This window comes from Triticum aestivum, chromosome 6A, assembly GCF_018294505.1.
Source record: "Triticum aestivum cultivar Chinese Spring chromosome 6A, IWGSC CS RefSeq v2.1, whole genome shotgun sequence".
NCBI lineage: Eukaryota > Viridiplantae > Streptophyta > Magnoliopsida > Poales > Poaceae > Triticum > Triticum aestivum.
Genome location: NC_057809.1, coordinates 108,419,527 through 108,440,536, shown reverse-complemented (window position 1 = coordinate 108,440,536; position 21,010 = coordinate 108,419,527). Strand labels below are relative to the sequence as shown.

Genomic DNA, 21,010 nt, shown 5'->3' with positions numbered 1-21,010 from the left:
AAAAGTCCCTTAGTGACCTTGAGCCAAAAGGGATCAAAAAATACAATTGCAAGCATGTGAACATGGCAAAAACATAATCAGTTCTCAGACTTAGTGAAAACTGGAGCATGCTGAAACAGATATCAAGTAGGCATGTTTACGAGCTCGATGCACTCACTACAGAGCAAGTCATGACAAACTAAGCATACACCCATCAAGAATACACAAAATACAAGCTATACATGGCAAGAACAATAACATAGCATGCACGGATCAACTACAACATCCTCGGCAAAATTGCTAACAAGTAGACAATCTGCCCAGATTCACGAAATGACAAAAGTAGAGCTCGATTGACTCAAGCTAGGGTGCTTCATAATTGCAAACAAAGACATGGATGGATAGAGCACTACAATATTAACAAAACATCCTTACTGATCATCCTCAAAAGAGGCACGGATCACTAGGAAACAATAAGAACATATGGCAGACTAAGATAAACACATCAATGACTTAGTGGAAATGCTAAGTCCCTGAAATCAGCATTAACGAATGCACCACTTTGCAAGCTTGTGCTAGTCACTACACACATCACAAAAATACATGGATTTCACCTCTGGATAGATGGTAAAACATATAACAAAACTCATGTAGAGCTCAGGGGCATATCATGCACACATTAATCATGGCAAAAATGACAAATGTCTAATTGGAGCAGCAGATCTGACAATTATCTCAAATAGCATTCTTCTAACAGCATTTAGGGCATCAAGATGAACTCAAATGACAATGATTCAATGAGATGAAATGATGTGCTCTCTGAGGCGAACATTTTGATATGCTATGCGATGAACATAGCCAAAATATTAGGGTTTCGGGCAAAAAGTCAACCCGAGACAAATCCCAGATCTAGATCCGGCCGGCACGCTTTACGAGGATGGTCGGGATGCATTGTTCGGCGGAGACGGAGGAGAAGCGGGGGCTGGCCTTGACGTCGGGGATCGCCGGAGAGGCGGGGAGGCGACGGGACGGCGGCCTCGGGCTCTCCTGGCCACGGCGAACATCGGCGGCAAGAAGCCGGGCGGCGGAAGGAGGCGAGGCGACCTCCCGCTCCGGCGAGGTCGCGCGGTGGTCGGAGCAGATGCGGCGGAGGGCGGCGGGCGGCTCGGCGTGAGGAGGCGGGCGGCGCTGCGGAGAAGAAGAGGCGGCGGGGCGCGACGGATCTGGCCCGCGCGGTCGGCGGGGAGGGCCGGCCTCGGGCCCTCGCGGGCCGGTGGCGGGAAGCGGTGAAGTGGGCGCTGCCGGGCCACGTGGCGCGCGTGGATAGGTCGGCGGAGGCGGCGGACGCGTCCGGCGCCGTCCGGATGTGTCCGGGGGCGGCGGAGGTGATTTTTTTAGGGTTTGGACGGGGGAGATCCGGATTTTCAAGGAGGGGTCTTTATATAGAGGTAGAGGGAGCTAGGAGTGTCCAAATGAGGTGCGGTTTTCGGGCACGCGATCGTGATCGAACGCTCTAGATGATGGAGAGGGTTTTGGTGGGTTTTGGGCCAATTGGAGGGGTGTTGGGCTGCAACACACACGAGACCTTTTCGGTCCCTCGGTTAACCGTTGGAGTATCAAACAAAGTCCAAATGCTACGAAACTTGATAGGTGGTCTACCGGTAGTAAACCAAGGCCGCTTGGCAAGTCTCGGTCCAATCCGGAAATGTTTAATCCCCACATATGAAAGAAAGGTAGAATTGACCACCGGAGGAGAACGGAGCGCTGGAATGCAAAATAGACAACGGGGAAAATGCTCGAATGCATGAGATGAACACGTATGCAAATGCAATGCACATGATGACATGATATGAGATGCATGACAACGACAACAACACACGGAGACAAAAACCCGAACCTGAGAAAATAAAATAACTTAATGCCGGAAACGACAAGAGTTGGAGTACATATTGGGAAAATCATATCCAGGGTGTTACGCTGGCGTCTTCCCCGCACCCGCACAGAGCTGCGGCTGCATCGCCGCCCGTGGCTTCGACCGCGGCCGACCACGGTGCCCTCGCGACACCCTACCACGGTGCCCCTGCGGCACCCTATGGCGCCCCTCGCGACACACTATGGTGCTCCCAGGGCAGCGTCCCCCGGCTCCTACCCGCCCTACCCGGTGTATCCCATGCATCCTGGGGCGGCCTCGTCGATGGGCCTATATGCATCGCCGCATGCCCATGTTGATTCGGCCACGGTGCCTGCGCCGTTCTACTTCTCGCATCTGCTGCCGGTGAAGCTCGCGCCGGACAACTACCTGTCCTGGCATGCCCAGGTGCTCCCTCTTCTGCGGAGTTGCTATCTGGAGGGCTACGTTGACGGATCCACCCCATGTCCGCCCCCTCATCACCCGGCGTACCACACCTGGGTGGCTCAGGATCAGGCCATCCTCTCCGCCATTCAGTCCTCGCTCACCCCGAGCGTCTCGTCGCTGGTCATCTTCGTCGCTACGTCCCGGGAGGCGTGGGCGGCACTTCACACCAGTTTTGCCTCTTAGTCTCAGGCGCACTCTCACTCTATATGCACCGAGCTGGGTGAGACGAAGCTTGGTGACCTCAGCATCACTGACTACTTCAACAAGATGCGGGGTCTCACCGACACGTTGGCCTCAGTTGGCCAGTCGCTGCAGGATGAGGAGTTCAACACCTTCGTGCTTAATGGGCTTGATGATGATTATGACAATCTCATCGAGAATGTTCATGGCCGCGATGAACCGCTTCCACCTCGTGAGCTTTATGCACGTCTGCTTGGCCGTGAGCAGCGCATTAAGGCGCGCCGAGCCTCCCCCAGTTTCGCCTCCGCCAATGCCGCAACTCGTGGCTAGCCCCAACGGTCATCATCTTCAGGAGGCAGACCGGCGTTGCCTTCACAACCGGCCTCGCAGGGCAGTGCTCCGACCATCTCAGGTGGTAACCGGCCGGTGGCGTGTTGTTCTTCTTGTGGTGCCCAACAGGCCTGCCAGTTATGTGGTCTTGAGCGCCACATTGCCTCTCGCTGCCATCATCACTACAAACAAGATTTTCTGGGCCTCGGCAACAACGGCAAAGGGAACGACAAGCAAGCCGCTGCTGCCGTGACGAGCCATGATCATGGCCGTACTCCGTCTTACTCCGTTGATCCTACATGGTACATGGACACTGGAGCTACCACCACCTCACCAGTGAGATGGGTAAGCTCTCAACTCAGGAGCCATATCGTGGTCATGATCAGGTGCACACCGCCGGTGGAGCAGGTATGCGCATCTCCCATGTTGGTCAGGCCTCTCTCCTTGCACACAATATTCGCACATTACACCTCTCTAATGTCCTTCGTGTTCCTTCTGCTACGCGTAGTCTATTATCTATTCCTCAACTTACTCGTGATAATAATGTCCTTGTTGAGTTTCACCCTTTTCGTTTCTTTATCAAGGATCGGGACACGAGGGCCGTTCTGCTTAGCGGTCGTCTTCGCCATGGCCTGTATGCACTTGATGCACCATGCCCACCTTCCATGCCGTCCTCTCCCCAGGTGTTCAGTGGTGTTCGTGTGTCGTCTACATACTGGCATACGCGCCTTGGTCACCCGGCGGCTCCCATAGTTCGATATGTTTTGCATCGTCATGATCTTCCAGTTGTGTCCAATAAAACTGCTGAAACTATTTGTGATGCCTATCAGCTGGGCAAGAGTCATCAACTTGCTTTTTTAGAGTCTAGTCGTGTTGTGAAACATCCTCTTGAGCTTGTGTTTTCTGATGTATGGGGTCATGCCCAGACATCCGTTAGTGGTCACAATTATTATGTCAGTTTCGTTGATGCTTACAGCCGTTTTACTTGGTTATATCTTATTAAACGTAAGTCTGATGTGTTCGATGTCTTCATTTAGTTTCAAGCACACGTTGAGCGTCTTCTTAAGCAGAAAATCATCCATGCCCAATCCGACTGGGGGGGGGGGTGAATACCACAACCTCAACTCGTTTTTTAACAAACTTGGGATTTTGCACCGCGTGTCATGTCCTCATACACATCAGCAGAATGGTATTGCCGAGCGTAACCATCGCCATCTTGTTGAAACTGGTCTAACCTTGCTCGCTCATGCCTCCGTCCCGTTTCGGTTCTGGAGTGATGCCTTCTCCACAGCTTGTTTTCTCATAAACAGGCTTCCCTCGAGACTTCTGAAAATGCAAACCCCTCTTGAACTTCTGCTTAATGAGACTCCAGACTACACTTTTTTCAAAGTGTTCGGTTGTGCATGTTGGCCTCACTTGCGTCCTTACAACAAACGCAAGTTAGAGTTTCGGTCTAAGAAGTGTGTTTTTCTCGGGTATAGTCCTCTTCACAAAGGGTACAAGTGCTTGCATGTTCCTACCAACCGCGTCTACATCTCTCGTGACGTAGTATTTGATGAAAATGTTTTTCCTTTTCGTGCACTTCCGACTAACCCTACCACTTCTACACCACCGGTGCCTGTGTCCACACCTACGCCTGATCAATTTGTGGATGTTGCATATGCCCCTTCGTTGCTCCCTAATCATGCTGCAGGTATTGGACGCGGTGCCCGGCTTGAGCTACTTGATGAATAGGTCACCGATGAGCTCCCTGGTCGGGACGTGCATGTGCCATGCATGACGGGCGGCACCTGCCAACCCGTCACCGTCTCGCCTGCTTAGCGGGCGCCGGGTCAGCCTGGCTCCATGCTGGCCCCACGGGCGCTGGGCTCGCCTGGCTCGCTTGCCTCGTCAGCACCAATGGCCTTGCCAGCGCCCGCTTCGCCCGACGCGCAGGCCTCACCAGCGCCAGCCTCGCGTGGCTCGCCCGGGCCGACTGCTGCTGCCGCCAGCCCGGAGGCCTCGTCACCTACTCCGGCCCGGTCCGCCTCTGCGCTAGGGTCGCCGACCAGCCCTGCCTCGATCACTGGCGTGCCTGACTCGTACGACTCGGTGTTGGCCTCGTCAACATCCTCTGCTGCACCGACTTTGCCAGTTGAACCTGCTGTCACCCTTCGTCCTCGCACACGGAGCCAGTCTGGTGGTTTTCGTCCAAAGAAGCAGACGGATGGCACGGTTGCGTGGCTTGCTACGTGCATGGCTCACAGTGCTGGCGATCCCACTGCAGAGCCTCGTCACTTTCAGGCTGCACTAAGTATTCCTCATTGGCGTGCTGCAATGGAACAAGAGTTTCAGGCCCTCCAACAGAATGATACTTGGCGTCTTGTTCCTCCAGTGTCCGGTGTCAACGTCATTGATTCCAAGTGGGTTTTCAAACTCAAGAGACATGTTGATGGCTCCATTGAACGCTACAAGGCACGGTTAGTTGCAAAGGGCTTCAAACAGAGGTATGGTCTTGATTATGAAGACACTTTCAGTCCCGTCATCAAGCCTACTACCATTCGATTACTACTGTCTATTGCGGTTACTCGCGGATGGTTCCTTCGTCAGCTTGATGTGCAGAACGCTTTTCTGCATGGCATTCTGGAGGAGGAGGTTTATATGCGTCAGCCACCTGGTTTTGTTGATCCGACACGACCTCACCATCTCTGTCGTCTGGTTAAGGCACTGTATGGGCTCAAACAGGCTCCTCGTGCATGGCATGCTCGCCTGGGATCTGTTCTTCGGGCTCTTGGGTTTACTCCCTCCACTGCTGATACGTCACTGTTTCTCCTCCAGCGCCCTGAGGTTACGATGTATCTTTTGGTTTATGTTGATGATATCATTCTCATCAGTTCCACTGCTGCTGCTGCTGATCGCCTTGTGATTGCTCTCCGTGATGATTTTGCTGTCAAGGATTTAGGTGCTCTTCATTTTTTCCTTGGTCTTGAGGTTTCACGGTCCTCTGCTGGTTTGACTCTCACTCAGAAAAAGTACGCCTTGGACTTGTTGCGTCGTGCTGGAATGCTCACATGCAAACATGTTAACACTCCGATGTCTGCCACTGATCGGTTGTCTGCTCTTGACGGTTATCCTCTCTCGTCTGATGATGCTACTGAGTATCGCAGTATCGTTGGTGGTCTGCAATACCTTACTATTACTAGGCCTGATATCTCCTATGCAGTCAACCGTGTCTGTCAGTTTTTGCATGCACCGAGGACGTCTCACTGGTCAGCTGTGAAGCGTATTTTGCGCTATGTCAGTCTTAGTGCCTCCTATGGTTTGCTTCTTCAGTCTGCACCGTCGTATGAGCTCTCGGCTTTCTTTGATGCAGATTGGGCTGGTAGTCCGGATGACAGGCGATCCATGGGGGGCTATGCGGTATTTCTGGGTCCTAACTTGATCGCCTGGAATGCTCGCAAGCAAGCAACTGTGTCTCGCAGTAGTACTGAGGCTGAGTACAAAGCTGTTGCTGATGCAACTGCTGAGATCATATGGGTACAGTCTCTGTTGAGAGAGTTGCGTGTTCCTCAAGCTCGTCCTCCGGTCCTGTGGTGTGACAACATTGGTGCGACATATCTTTCTTCTAACCCGGTGTTTCATGCTAGGACAAAACACATTAAGGTGGATTATCACTTTGTTCGGGAACGTGTTGCACAGAAGCTACTCTGTATCAAGTTCATCTCGTCAAAGGATCAACTTGCTGACATCTTCACGAAGCCTCTTCCACAATCACAGTTTGTAGGCTGTAGGCGCAATCTTAACTTGCTTTGTACTTCAGGACATAGTTAAGATTGAGGGAGGGTGTTAGACTGTATATACGTAACCTCTGTATATCTGTATTGTAACATTGTATTGTACCCCTTGGATACCTCTATATAATGAGATAGCCACACCCCAGGTTAGGGGTGTCGAGCAGTTCCTAAATCATATGTTTAACACTAGTAACTGCAGAAATCGACTGATCTGACGGGAGGCTAAGCATCACTAGTCTGATGCCTAGTGGTTCCCTACATTAAACCACTTCCGGTGTGCTACCGTAAGGCACTGTAATCATTCAAGTTCTTCATTCTGATCCTAATAAAATCCTACCGCGTAGGCTAGTTAATCATCAAGGTGTTAAATTGTCGATTGCCTCGGAATAATTAGCGCGCTCACTTTCACTTTGGAAATTCAGGAAAGCAGTACAACCCTCTGTAGCCTTTTGAAGCATCTGAAACTTAACTGAATGGTGAAAGGCCAGGTACAGATTGAACAAAAAAAGATTTATGTTCATTGTAATACGCCAGGAACCTACTGCCATCTCTGATAACATCACATATTTTTCTGTTTATACGCACGATCCAACAAATATTTGCTCAGTAAACTCTGACAAAAACACATCACTTGTGCTAGCTATTTACAGAAGTGTCTCATGGAACAGGTGAGATGACTACTTTGCCGGTGGCTCGCCCGGTCTCGAGGTAGGAAAACGCCTCCACGACCTGGGAGAAGGGGAAGGGCCCCTTGGGGTCGACCACCGGCTTCACCTTGCCGGCCTCGAGGTAAGGGTTGAGCTTCGCCAGGACGGACCCGTCGGAGGTGACCACGAACCGGAACCCCGGGGGCGCGACCGCGCCGGTGAGCACCACCACGCTGCCGCCCTCCTTCACCACCTTGACCGCCTTCTCGCCCTGGCCTGAAACCCCCGAGCATGTGTCAGCTCCGGACTACTGCTTGGTGTGCGTGTTTTGGCAGTCTTCTGTACTGTTGACAAAGGAACTTACCGACTGCGTCGAACACGACGTCGTACTTCTCCGGCATGTCCTCGAAGTTCTCCTTGGTGTAGTCGATGGCCACGTCGGCCCCCAGGCTTTTCAGGAGCTCCAGCTTCGGGGTGCTCGCCGTCGCCGCCACCTTCGACGCGCCGTAAACTTGCTTCGCCAGCTTCATTACGCATTATCACAGTGTAAAAATGATGTTCAGTTCAGCTGGCTATTGCTTGACTGGAGAGAAATTCAGTCCATTTGGAGACTGAACTGAAGTGGGAGCAATGTCGGACCTGGATGACAAGGGTCCCGACTCCGCCGGCGCCGCCGAGGACAAGGATGGACTTGCCGGCGGAGAAGCCTGCCCTCTCGAGGCCCTCATGGGCGGTCTCGATGGCGAGCGGCAGACCGGCGGCCTGCGCGAAGTCGATGCTCTTGGGCTTGAGGGCCACCAGCTTCTCCTCCACGGCGGTGTACTCTGCCAGCGAGCCGAACTGCTTGGGTCCCTCCAGGACCTTCTCGCTGATGTGGCCGTACACCTCGTCGCCTTCCTTGAGGCTCTTCACCTGGCTGCCGACCTTGACCACCAGTCCGGCCATGTCGTACCCTGGAACAGTCTGCAGACCAACCACGACACAAGTGATCAAATCAAGAGCTCGAAGCCTCGAACTCGGAAGGAAGTGAAACTGAAGGGGCGCCCGAGCTCACCGGGAGTGGGGAGTCGGTAGCCTTGAACTTGCCCATACGCCGCTTGGAGTCGACGGGGTTGAGCGCCGCGGCCGCCACCCTGACCAGCACCTGGTCCTCGCCCACCGCCGGCACCGACACGGCCTCGTCGAGCTTAAGCACGCTGGCGTCCCCGTACTCTTCGTACGCCCAGGCCTTCATCGTCCCGGGAACGTCCGTCGCCGTGGTGGCCACCGCCGGGGACGATGACGCCGCGGTCACCACGCTCCGGCCCGTCCCACCGCATCTTCTCGCGGTGGGAGCAGCACCCGTCCTCGATTCCGAAACCGAGGACAGGAGGAACTGGGGTCGATTTGTTGGACGCGGGAAGAAGGATCTGGAGCATGGATTCGGAAGGATCGAGTAGGCGAGGAATGCTTGCATCTTGCTAATCTTTTTTATGCTCCTCTGGTCTCTGTGTTCTTCGTGTGCGTGCGTGCGTGAGTTCTTGTGATTGCTTAGCTTTAGTTATCCGCTGTGGCAGCTGGGAGTGGCGGGGAATGGCTGGGGATAAAAGGCCGGGACCGGCTGCGGGAGGATCTAGTTGAGATTTGCGTTTGTGATCGAAGGAAGGAGAAACTTCCGCTGGTTGTGACACCTGGCTGCTAGGCTTCAGTTTCAGCAGGTCACTTTCCTTGTGCATAATTTTTGGCGCCAGCAGCAGGTAGCAGGTCACTTGCGGATCCATGAATTGAAGTTCGCCCGGCCGAACATCTAAGGACTATTTTTCTAAAATAAATAAATAAGCACTCCCTCGGTTTTTATTTAGTCCGCGTATTAACTTTAATCAAAATCAAACTTTATAAACTTTGACAAAATTTATAAACAAAAATATTACTATATACAATATCAAATCAATACCATTAGATTTATTACTGAATGTACTTTCATATCATATAAATTTGTTATAATAAATGTTTGTACTTTTTTTATTAACTTGGTCAAACTTTACGAAGTTTAACTTCAGTCAACTATAATACGCTACTCCCACTCTCTTAGTTTACAAGGCGTGCGCGTGCCCCTAGGTCGTCAATTTGACCAACATAATACAAGCCATATATTACAAAAAATATACCGATATAACTTTTAGATGTTCTATTTTCAAACAGTATAATTTTGTGTTATATAGTTTATATTAGGGTGATAAAATTGACAACCTAGGTATACACGTAGGACTTGTAAACTGAAACGGAGGGAGTAGAGTAAATAAAAACGAAGGAAGTTCAAATCTACACAACTAAACTCTATGAAATCTTACTTTCTTTCTTTGATAAAGGATATTAATTAGGCGACTAATACGCGTCGGCGCACCGGCCCAACAATTCCGGCCGGTCAAGCGTGATCCGTCGGATGTGATCCAGGTGGGCCATTGGATCGGGCAGAAAAACGGTTTGCCCTCGCGCTTCTCCTTCCTCTCGTTGGTCCTGCATCTCGCGCAGCTCCTCGAATGCACGACGCCGTGCTTTGTCGCCTTCGGTCGCAGCACTGCGCCGCCCGCCCTCACCGGCGTCCTGCTCGTTGCCGCCGGCAGTCATCCTCACCTGCGTCGATTACCTTATGCATTTTCTCGCCTCCGTGCATGCAACAGCATGTGCCCGTGGTTGCGCGCTTGCAGGTTCGGTGGCGATGCTCGCAACTCCAGTGCACAACGGCCGCGATTCGATGGCGACGGCTCGTCGGGCACAATGTCTCGACGGCGAGCTCACAAAAAAGATGCATCCCTCCTCGGGTTGCCAGTAGCAGCAAAATTAACCACCGGTCGTAGCAAAAAACAAGTGCCGGTTCCAGCAGAAAGACCAATGTAGTATCTTCGTCTCGCCCATCCCAGGTCACTGGCCGTAGCTTTCCCCCTCGCAAGTCGCCGGCTGAAGCTTTTCGCACATACGATTGAAGCTTTCTCTGTCAATGGTTGCAACTTTTCTGATTGCGTAGTGTCTGGTTGTAGCTTTCTCTTTCAATGGTTGGAGCTTTTTTCGTCTACGGTCGAAGCTTTCCTATTAAGGTTGCAGCTATTTTCTTTTTGAGCAGCTCTTGGTGAAAGGTTTCTCTATCTTTTCAATTGAAGCTTTTTTCATCGAAGGTTGTAGCATTTTATGCGAACGGTTGTAGCTTCCCACAATGGCATTGACTGCTTGGAGCTTTCCCTGTATCCGGTTGAAGCTTTCCATGAAGGGTTTGAAGCCTTTTCTGTCAGCGGTTGCAACACGAGGGTGTCCGGCGGTTCTGCAATGCCTCCGGCAACATCCATCGCTGTTGCAGCATGCCCCCTCGCCCCCACCCTATTACTACCAGTCCGGGCAAGCGTCTCACATGGCCGAGTGGCAGCACCCCACTGTCCATCATCAAAAGCATGTAGCACGATGTGGCTAGTTCCAACAACCATGGTGTCGATTGCAGCAAAAATTGTGGCCGTTTCGTCTGGTTTGAAGGTGATGGACAGCGGCCATTGGCACGGCGATCGGCTGTGAAGCAGCTAGAGGGACCAAGCTTGCGCGGTTAGTGATGGAAAAGAATGTGTTGCTTGCTCAGGGAAGAAGACGATGGGGGGGGGGAGGGTGATGAAGCTATGTACCTAGGGTAGGGTCATAGGCCTAACCTAGACTACCTCCCCAAGGACATCACCTTAAAGCCAGTAGCATTCAAAGGGTACCATCATCCACTCGACCAGAGACATTCCACTCAGAAGAATCAATGTCACTCGACCGTCACAGAAGTCACTCGACGAACAGAAGATCTGAAGCCACTCTACACAGCAACGGTCGGGCGTTTACTCATAGCCTTAACTACCATTTATAACACTTTAATACGGACGTTACCTGTAACGCTCCACCTTTATGTACATTAAGTCCCGCATAACGGATGGGAGCTGGGGTCCTGGCGCACTCTATATAAGCCACCCCTCCTCCAGGTCTGGGGTTCACATCTTTTGTAAACACACACACATATAAACCAGTCGACCGCCTCAGGGCATCGAGACGTAGGGCTATTACTTCCTCCGAGAAGGGCCTGAACTCGTAAACTCGTGTGTACAACTACTCCATAGCTAGGATCTTGGCTCCTCATACCTACCCCCATTCTACTGTCAGTCTTAGAACCACGACAGTTGGCGCCCACCGTGGGGCAGGTGTCTTAGCAGTTTGTTGGAGAAGTTGCGATTTTTCTGATTCCCGTCATCATGGTTTCCGGCGGAGGATTGGCTGAAGGCCGCGAGATCCGTCTCGGCGCGCTTGTCTTCATCGTCGACGACTCTGCTTGGCTCCACGAGGCTCCACTCGACGTCGGGGCGCTCCCCGTACGCGGGGCGACGCACTTCCGCGCATGCGTCCGCGGTGTCCTTCTTCGGCAGCCGTCGACTCAGTATCGGTCGGCTCCTATGGCAACCTCGCTTTTCGTTGTTCGCCGGCGCCAGCGATGCGGTCGGTCGCGACTTCAGCAGTGGGTGAGGCATGCGGTGGCCCGCCAATCGGCCACCCCACAAATCATGGCGATCGAGCCCGATGAAACTCTCTACGGCCTATTCGATCTGTCGACTAGCTCCGTCGAGACCGCATCCGAGTGCGACAACAGCGACCCCGGCGGAAGTCTTGATGGTCAATGGACCATGCAGTCCTCCTGGCTTCACCCGTGAAGACGGGGGCGATGGCGTCGGCGACCCATTGCATGTCCATGAGGAGTACCGCCCTGAACCCCTCGCTTCGCAGCGGAGGGAAGAGCTTCGCCGCCGTAACATGGATGCACTTCACACTCCTATCGTTGGAGAAACCCCCGAGGCCCAGGCCTTGGATGAGGCATGCCTGGCCAACTTAGCTGAGCGCACTCGACTGGAGAACCTCCAACGCGCACTCGACGAGCGTGCTCGGCAGTGAATTCCTGAATCCAGTCGACGACAACTTTTTCCGTCTCCAACTCAGGTATACCGAACTCCGATCTAGAATCTCACAGCTGCAGCTCGAATAGCAGAGTCAATTCAACCTTCCATGTCAGAAGCTGGCCGAGGTTTGATGCAGATCCGGGCTTTGCTCCGGGCAGGGGGAGAGCAGAATACAACAGTATCTCAGTCACGGAATAGGATTCATAGCAGATCTATGGTGGCAGATACTGTCCAATCTGCTCACAGCCCAAGATCGCCTCCGCAGCGTGAGGGACGTGGGCACCGGCAAGATCAGTACAGGAACCGTGAGCAGTATGATCATCGACTCGACCACGATGACCGTCGTCGAATGCCCACGCCTCCTCCGAGGAGTGGATCATACGTGCCTCGGCGGCAAGATGACAGGCGCCCCCACAGCGGCAAATGAAGAATTCCAGTCGACCCTAGAGAGGCAGTCTTTGATGCAAGATCTATCCTCGTTCAAGGTCTGGTTGATAGGAACAGAGCTGATAGAGAAGGCCATGATAGAGATCATCCGACTGGAAGCAGGGTGCACGTTCAGGACCCGAGTGTTTCAGCAGAGCCATCAGAGCAGCAGTGATTCCTCCCAACTTCAGGTTGACGACTGGAGTCAGCAAATTCACCGGCGAGTCCAAGCCAAACACTTGGCTTGAGGACTACCGAGTGGCTGTGCAGATTGGTGGCGGCAATGATGATGTGGCTATGAAGCACCTCCCCTTGATGTTGGAGGGCTCAGCCAGAGCATGGTTGAATCAGTTGGCTCCTGGCAGTATATATAGTTGGGAGGAACTTGCTCGAGTGTTTGTTAGGACCTTTGAAGGCACTTGCAAAAGGCTGGCAGGGTTGACAGAATTGCAGTGTTGTGTCCAGAAACCGAATGAAACCTTGAGGGATTATATCCAGAGATGGATCACGTTGCACCATACAGTGGAGAATGTGTCAGATCACCAAGAAATTGTGCCTTCAAGGAAGGCGTTAAGTATCGGGAGTTGAATATGAAATTTGGTCGGACAGGAGATATGACTCTGACTCGGATGATGGAGATTGCCACCAAATATGCCAATGGTGAACAGGAAGACCGACTCCGGAGTGGCAAGCACAAAACAGTCGCCCAAGAAACCGGAGGAGGGAATTCCAGTCAGAAACAGAAGCGAAAGGATGAACCAGCTGCTCCAGGTGAAGCTTTAGCTGTTGCCCAAGGAAAGTTCAAAGGAAAGCCCAAGGGGCTCTAGGCTCCCAAAAAAGTTAAGGATAAAGATGGGAATGATGTGTTGAATTTACCATGCCATATTCATACCAAAAAAGATGAAGAGGGGAACATCATTTACCCTAAACACACCACTCGACAGTGCTGTTTCCTTGTCCAGCAGTTCGGAGAGAAACAACCCAAGGAGAAGGAAAAGGAGTCGGACGAAGGTGAGGATAGGGAAGAAGATGATGATGGTTTTCCCAATATCAATTCCACACTGATGATTTTTGCTGATGTTGAAAGCAAAAGCCGGTTGAAGGTTATTAACAGGGAAGTAAACATGGTTGCTCCTGCAACACCCAATTATCTGAAGTGGTCCCAGACTGCCATCACATTCGACCAGTCAGACCATCCAGCTCATATAGCCACCCCCGGGAGGCAAGCACTGGTGGTCGACCCAGTAGTTGAAGGCACTCGACTGACTAAAGTGCTGATGGATGGTGGCAGTGGCCTGAATATCCTTTATGCCGAAACCTTGAAGGGACTGGGCATTCCGATGTCCAAGCTTAGTGAAAGCAACATGAGTTTACATGGCGTTATTCCTGGCAAGAAAGCTCAGTCACTTGGCCAGATCGCCCTTGATGTGGTTTTCGGTAATTCCAAGAACTACCGCAAGGAAAAGTTGACATTTGAGGTAGTGGATTTCAAGAGTGCTTACCATGCTATTCTGGGTAGGCCCTCTTATGCACGTTTTATGGCTCGACCATGTTATGTGTATCTCAAATTGAAGATGCCTGGTCCTAAAGGAGTAATCATTGTCACCGGCAATCAGCAGAAGGCAGAAGAGTGCTTCCAAAAGGGCTGAAAAATTGCCGATGCACAGATGGCAGTAGTAGAACTGCAAGAGTATCAGAAAAATGCAGATCCGAGTGATTTGCTGCGAGCCAAGAAGCCTGCCACAGATTCTGCATTTCGGTCGTCCGGTGAAACGAAGCCGATTCATATTCACCCAACCGACCACAATGTTGCTCCGACCCATATCTCAACAACACTCGACAACAAATAGGAAGAAGCGCTCATCCAGTTCCTCCATGAGAACCGGGACATCTTTGCATGGAAACCTTCTGACATGCCGGGTGTACCCAGGGGACTGGCTGAGCATCATCTGTGAGTCGACCCAAAAGTAAAACCAGTCAAGGAACATCTCCGACGGTCCGCCGTCCAGAAGAGAAAAGCAATCGGTGAGGAAGTGGCTTGGCTCTTGGCAGCTGAGTTCATCCGTGAAATCTACCACTCTGAGTGTCTCGCCAATGTTGTCATGGTCCCCAAGAAGGACGACTCACTTCGCATGTGCATTGACTTCAAGCATATCAATCGGGCATGCCCGAAAGATTATTTTCCCCTCCCCCGCATCGACCAAATCGTTCACTCAACTACGGGGTGTGAGCGTTTGTCTTTTTTGGACACCTATTTCGGGTACCATCAGATCCGACTATATGGTCCCGATGAGATAAAAACGACTTTCATCACTCCATTCGGATGCTTTTGTTATGTCACCATGCCATTCGGCTTGAGGAGCGCTGGAGCCACATTCATGAGGATGATCCAGAAGTGTCTACTCACTCAAATCAGTCAGAATGTGGAAGCATACATGGATGACATTGTGATCAAGTCACGTAAAGGTTCCGACCTGTTGGCTGACCTTGCTGAAACCTTTGCCAATCTCAGAAGATATGATATCAAGCTTAATCCATCAAAATGCACATTCGGAGTTCCTGGCGGAAAATTACTCGGTTTCCTCGTTTTTGAACGAGGGGTCGACGCTAACCCAGAGAAAGTTGGTGCTATACTTCGGATGAAACGCCCTGTGCGTGTGCACGATGTCTAGAAGCTTACTGGTTGTTTGGCCGCCTTGAGTCGATTCATTTCTCGCCTCGGTGAAAAGGCATTGCCTCTTTACCGACTGATGAAGAAGTCTGATAAGTTTGAGTGGACTCCGAAGCTGACGCAGCGTTTATAGAGCTCAAAGCCCTGCTTTCCACCCAACCGATGCTTGCTGCGCCAATCAGCAAAGAGCCTTTACTGCTTTATATTGCAGCCACTGGACAAGTTGTCATTACAGTACTCATAGTCGAGCGGGAGGAAGAAGGAAAAGCCTATAAAATTGAGCGTCCAGTATATTATGTTTCTGAAGTTCTGACTCCGTCGAAGCAAAGATATCCACATTATCAGAAGCTTGTTTATGGGATTCACATGACCACGAAGAAAGTTGCACACTACTTCTCTGATCATTCCATTACAGTCGTCAGCGACGCTCCATTATCAGAGATTCTGAACAATAGAGACACAACTGGTCGAGTGGCAAAGTGGGCGATTGAACTCCTTACCCTGGACATCAAGTTTGAAGCGAAGAAGGCCATCAAGTCCCAAGCAATAGCTGATTTTCTCGCCGAGTGGATCGGACAACAACTTCCAGCCCAAATCCACTCGGAGCATTGGACCATGTTCTTTGATGGGTCCAAGATGCTGAATGGTTCCGGTGCTGGGGTGGTGTTGGTATCCCCCCGCGGTGACAAACTCAGCTATGTTCTCCAGATTCACTTTGACTCCTCCAACAATGAAGCCGAATATGAGGCACTTCTGTACGGGTTGCGTATGGCCATTTCACTCGGCGTCCGTCGCCTCATGGTCTATGGTGACTCAGATTTGGTGGTCAATTAAGTAATGAAGGAGTGGGATGACATAAGCCCATCTATGACTGGTTATTGCAATGTAGTGAGAAAGCTAGAAAAGAGATTTGAGGGATTGGAGCTCCATCACATCCCTTGAGTGAAAAATCAAGCGGCCGATGATGTGGAAAAGATAGGCTCCAAGAGAGAAGCCATCCCCAGCAATGTGTTCTTGGAGCACATTCATACACCTTCAGTTCAAGAAGATCCCTTCACTGAAGAGCCCCCACAGCCGAAGAGTGCCACCGATCCGACTGAAATCGAGATTCCAGCCGTAGTCGATTTGATTATGGAGGTTTTGGTCATCACCCCCGATTGGACAGTACCATATATCGCATACATTCTTAGAAGGGAACTCCCAGAAGATGAAGAAGAGGCTCAACAGATCGTCCGTCGATCTAAAGCCTTTACTGTGATAAGAGGACAGTTGTTCAGAGAAAGTGTGACTGGAGTTTGCCAGAAATGCATAACGCCAGAAGAAGGTCGAGTGATCGTCAATGACATCCACTCGGGGACCTGTGGTCATCATGCATCCTCTCGGACCATTGTGGCCAAAGCATACCGAGCGGGATTTTACTGGCCACGGGCAAATGAGATGGCACAAGAAATAGTCGACAAATGTGAAGGTTGCCAGTTTTACTCCAACATGTCTCACAAGCCTGCGTCGGCCCTGAAGACCATTCCACTCGTCTGGCCCTTTGCTGTTTGGGGATGAGACATGGTTGGACCTCTGAGGACTGGTAGGAGTGGATTCACTCATGTGCTTGTAGCAGTCGACAAGTTCACCAAGTGGATTGATGCCAAGCCTATCAAGAACCTTGATGCCAACACTGTTGTCAGCTTCATCAGAGAGATAACATTCAGATATGGTGTTCCACACAGCATCATCGCTGACAGTGGATCAAACTTTGATTCTGATGAGTTCAGAACTTTCTGTGCTTCACAAGGTACTCGAGTCGACTATGCCTTAGTCGCCCATCCCCAGTCGAATGGACAAGCTGAAAGAGCAAATGGATTGATTCTCAAAGGACTAAAACCCCGACTGATGCGTCACCTCAAACACGCAGCAGGAGCCTGGGTCGACGAACTTCCATCAGTATTGTGGGGATTGAGGACAACTCCTAATCGGTCGACTGGCAGAACCCCATTTTTCTTGGTTTATGGAGCCGAAGCTGTACTTCCGAGTGACTTGTTCCACAATGCGCCCCGAGTCGAGCTTTTCTCAGAGGAAGAAGCAGAACGAGCACGACAAGATGCAGTTGATCTCTTGGAATAAGAAAGAGAGATGGCCTTGATCTGATCAACCATCTATCAGCAAGACCTGCGTTGTTTCCATGCCAGAAATGTGAGGGGTCAAGCATTTCCAGAGGGAGACTTGGTTCTTCGAGTGGATCAGCAGAAACCACACAAGCTTGCTCCCTCTTGGGAAGGCCCCTTCGTTGTCACCAGAGTGCTCCACAATGGAGCGTACCACCTCTACGACGTCGAGCACAAGAAAGACGAGCCGCACGCTTGGAATGCGGAGCTGCTCCGCCCCTTTTATACTTAAACACTCAGTTTGTTGAGATGCAATAAGACGCACCTTTGTAGTTTGTTTATCAAAGACAAGAGTTTTTACAGTCTTCTGAAAATGATTGTCGATTGCTTACGTTTGTTTCTGAAATCCCCCAGTGGGTGGCTTAGCTGCGAATCCGTTTTGCCTAAGTTGAAAAAATCCTACCGAGTGATGAGCAAGCCTCTCACTCGGAGGCTTAGCTGCAGTCCAGTACTCGCCTAAGTTGAAAAAAATCCTACAGAGTGATGAGCAAGTCTCTCACTCGGAGCCTTAGCTGCAGTCCAATACTCGCCTAAGTTGAAAAAAATCCTACCGAGTGATGAGCAAGCCTCTCACTCGAAGGCTTAGCTGCAGTCCAGTACTTGCCTAAGTTGAAAAAATCCTACCGAGTGATGAGCAAGTCTCTCACTCAAAGGCTTAGCTGCATTCCAGTACTCGCCTAAGTTGAAAAAATCCTACTGAGTGATGAGCAAGCCTCTCGCTCGGAGGCTTAGCTGCAGTCCAGTACTCGCCTAAGTTGAAAAAATCCTACTGAGTGATGAGCAAGTCTCTCACTCGGAGGCTTAGCTGCAGTCCAGTACTCGCCTAAGTTGAAAAAAATCCTACCGAGTGATGAGCAAGCCTCTCACTCGGAGTCTTAGCTGCAGTCGAGTACTCGCCTAAGTTGAAAAAATCCTACCGAGTGATGAGCAAGTCTCTCACTCGGAGGCTTAGCTGCAGTCCAGTACTCCCCTAAGTTGAAAAAAATCCTACCGAGTGATGAGCAAGTCTCACACTCGGGGGCTTAGCCGCAGTCTAGTACTCGCCTAAGTTGAAAAAATCCTACCGAGCGATGAGCAAACCTCACACTCGGGGGCTTAGCTGCAGCCCAGTGCTTGCCTAAGTTTCAAAAATCCTACCGAGTGTTGAGCAAACCTTACACTCGGGGGCTTAGCTGCAGCCCAGTGCTTGCCTAAGTTTCAAAAATCCTACCGAGTGTTGAGCAAAACTCACATTCAGGGGCTTAGCCGCAGCACAATGCTTGCCTAAGTTGAAAAAAGTCCTACAGAGTGGCGAGCCAGCCTCTCGCTCGGGGATTTGCTGCAGCCCAGTGCTCGCCTAAGTTTCAAAAATCCTACTGAGTGATGAGCAAACCTCACGCTCGGGGGATTAGCTGCAGTCTAGTACTCGCCTAAGTTGAAAAACCATCCCTATCCGCAAGGACGACGAGGTGCATGTCGACTGCAAACATCTCCTCAGAGCTGGACCACAAGTACAATGTGCGCTCCATCCCTATCCACAAGGACGACGAGGTGCAGGTCGACTGCAAACCTCTCCCCGGAGCTGCACCACAAGTACACTGTGCGCTCCATCCCTATCCGCAAGGACGACGAGGTGCAGGTCGACTGCAAACCTCTCCTCAGAGCTGCGCCACAAGTACAATGCACGCTCCATCCCTATCCGCAAGGACGACGAGGTGCATGTCGACTGCCAACATCTCCTCAGAGCTGCGCCATAAGTACAATGTCCGCTCCATCCTTATCCGCAAGGACGACGAGGTGCAGGTCGACTGCCAACCTTTCATCAGAGTTGTGCCATAAGTACAACATCCGCTCCATCCCTATCCGCAAAGACGATAAGGCACAGGTCGACTGGGATATCTCCCTCAAAGTTGCATCTCAAAGAATATTCCGAGTGAAGAATAAAGTTCCACTCGAAGGCAAACACAAGCACATGCAGAAGATAAACCAAGATCGGATAAAGTTTCGAGAGTTTCAGGATGAAGATAAAAGTACTCGGGCGTCAGGCCCGAAGGAGTTTAACGATTACAATAACCACTCGGCATACCGAAGAAAATTTAAAGCAAGTTTGAGCATCAAGTTTGTTCACTCGGCAGGAGGAGGACTGGCAGGCTCGACGAGCTCGTCCAAGTCGATCCTGTCCGTGATCCAAGTGGTAGCAGCAATGAAAGTTTCCATGAAGGACTGGAAGTCGTGCCTTTTTGTGTTGGCGACCTTGATCGCCGCCAGCTTCTCTTCTCGAGCCTCTCTGCAATGGACCCTGACCAGTGACAGAGCCACGTCAGCACCGCATCGGGCGGAGGACTTCTTCCGTTCCTGCACTCGACCAGGGACCTCATTTAGTCGAGCCATCAAAGACTCAAGATCATTCTGAAGCGTTGCCCTTGGCCAGAGCGATGAGTCGATGCGTGAAACTGCCACCTTCAGACGGGCAAGGTAACTTGTAACACTGGCGACGCGGGATTCCAGTCGAAGCACATTCATGGCAGCCTCGTCGCTGACTGGAGAAAGGACAGGGTCCAAGCCCGTCTCGATCTGTCCAGTCTCTTCTTCAAAGTTTTGACAGAATTCTGCAGAGTTAAGGAGTTAATGAGTCGACTGGCCAGGACTAACTTGCAAACAGTAAAACAGTCGGATAAAAGGGGATACCTTCGAGCATAAGAAAGAGTTTCTTGGCGAGAGCTTTCAGATAAGCTTCCAGATCGTTCCTCCTATGCGTCATGCTTTCCAGCTGGTCGTTCAGAGCCACTTTATCCTTTTTTAGACGAGTCGCCTCTCGATTGGATTCAGTGAGAGACGACTTCAGCTTGTTGATTTCCTCCTCCAGCGTTCCGACTGAAGCCAGTTTTTGGTCAGCGAGGGCGGTCTTCTCTTGAGCCTCCTTCTGCGCAACTGCAAGGTCCAAGTCTTTCTTCTCCAGGGCTAGCCTCATTTTCTCTGCAAAATACACATTTAGATCAAACAGAAGAATGAAAAGATAACTTGAAGGATGGTCACGATAAGCAATCGACAGGCCGTTACCTTCCGCACCAGCGACTTCATCTTGAGCCTTCTCTAAATCCTGCTGAGCCAACTCCAGATCAAGATTGAGTTCCCTCTGCTTTTCCTCAAACTCGGCAAACTTGGAGATAAGCGAACAAGATTTCTGCAGTGAGTAAAAGACATATCAATTGACAAGATCAAAGATTATTCACTTCTGAGTGAATAAAGCTTCAAGACCACTCAGACCCCAACCGACTGCCAGAAGTCAACTACGGTCTCGGGGACTACACCCAGTGGGTGCACTTAGCGTGCCCCCACTGGTTTGGATTCCACTCGGCTGGTCCGCCCAGACCGAGTATATATAAAAAAGAGAGGAGAAAGAAGTGCTTAGACCCCAGCCGACTGCCAGCAGTCGACTGCGGTCTCGAGGACTACACCCAGTGGGTGCACTTAGCGTGCCCCCACTGGTTTGGATTCCACTCGGCTGGTCCGCCCAGACCGAGTGCAAAAAGAGAGAAGCTGACAAAACACCCAATGGGTGTACAA

At 51.2% G+C, this 21,010-nt stretch overlaps 1 protein-coding gene across 1 annotated transcript; it reads right to left on the bottom strand.

The window, feature by feature from the left end:
* Nucleotides 1-7,113: 7,113 nt before the first annotated feature.
* LOC123132361 (2-methylene-furan-3-one reductase) lies at nt 7,114-8,852 on the bottom strand. Its single transcript, XM_044552134.1, has 4 exons — nt 8,320-8,852; nt 7,905-8,228; nt 7,630-7,789; nt 7,114-7,541 (listed from the first exon to the last, which is right to left on the bottom strand). Exons 1-4 carry the CDS (start codon nt 8,719-8,721, stop codon nt 7,276-7,278), a joined length of 1,152 nt encoding a protein of 383 aa, XP_044408069.1. The 5' UTR covers nt 8,722-8,852; the 3' UTR covers nt 7,114-7,275.
* Nucleotides 8,853-21,010: the final 12,158 nt, after the last annotated feature.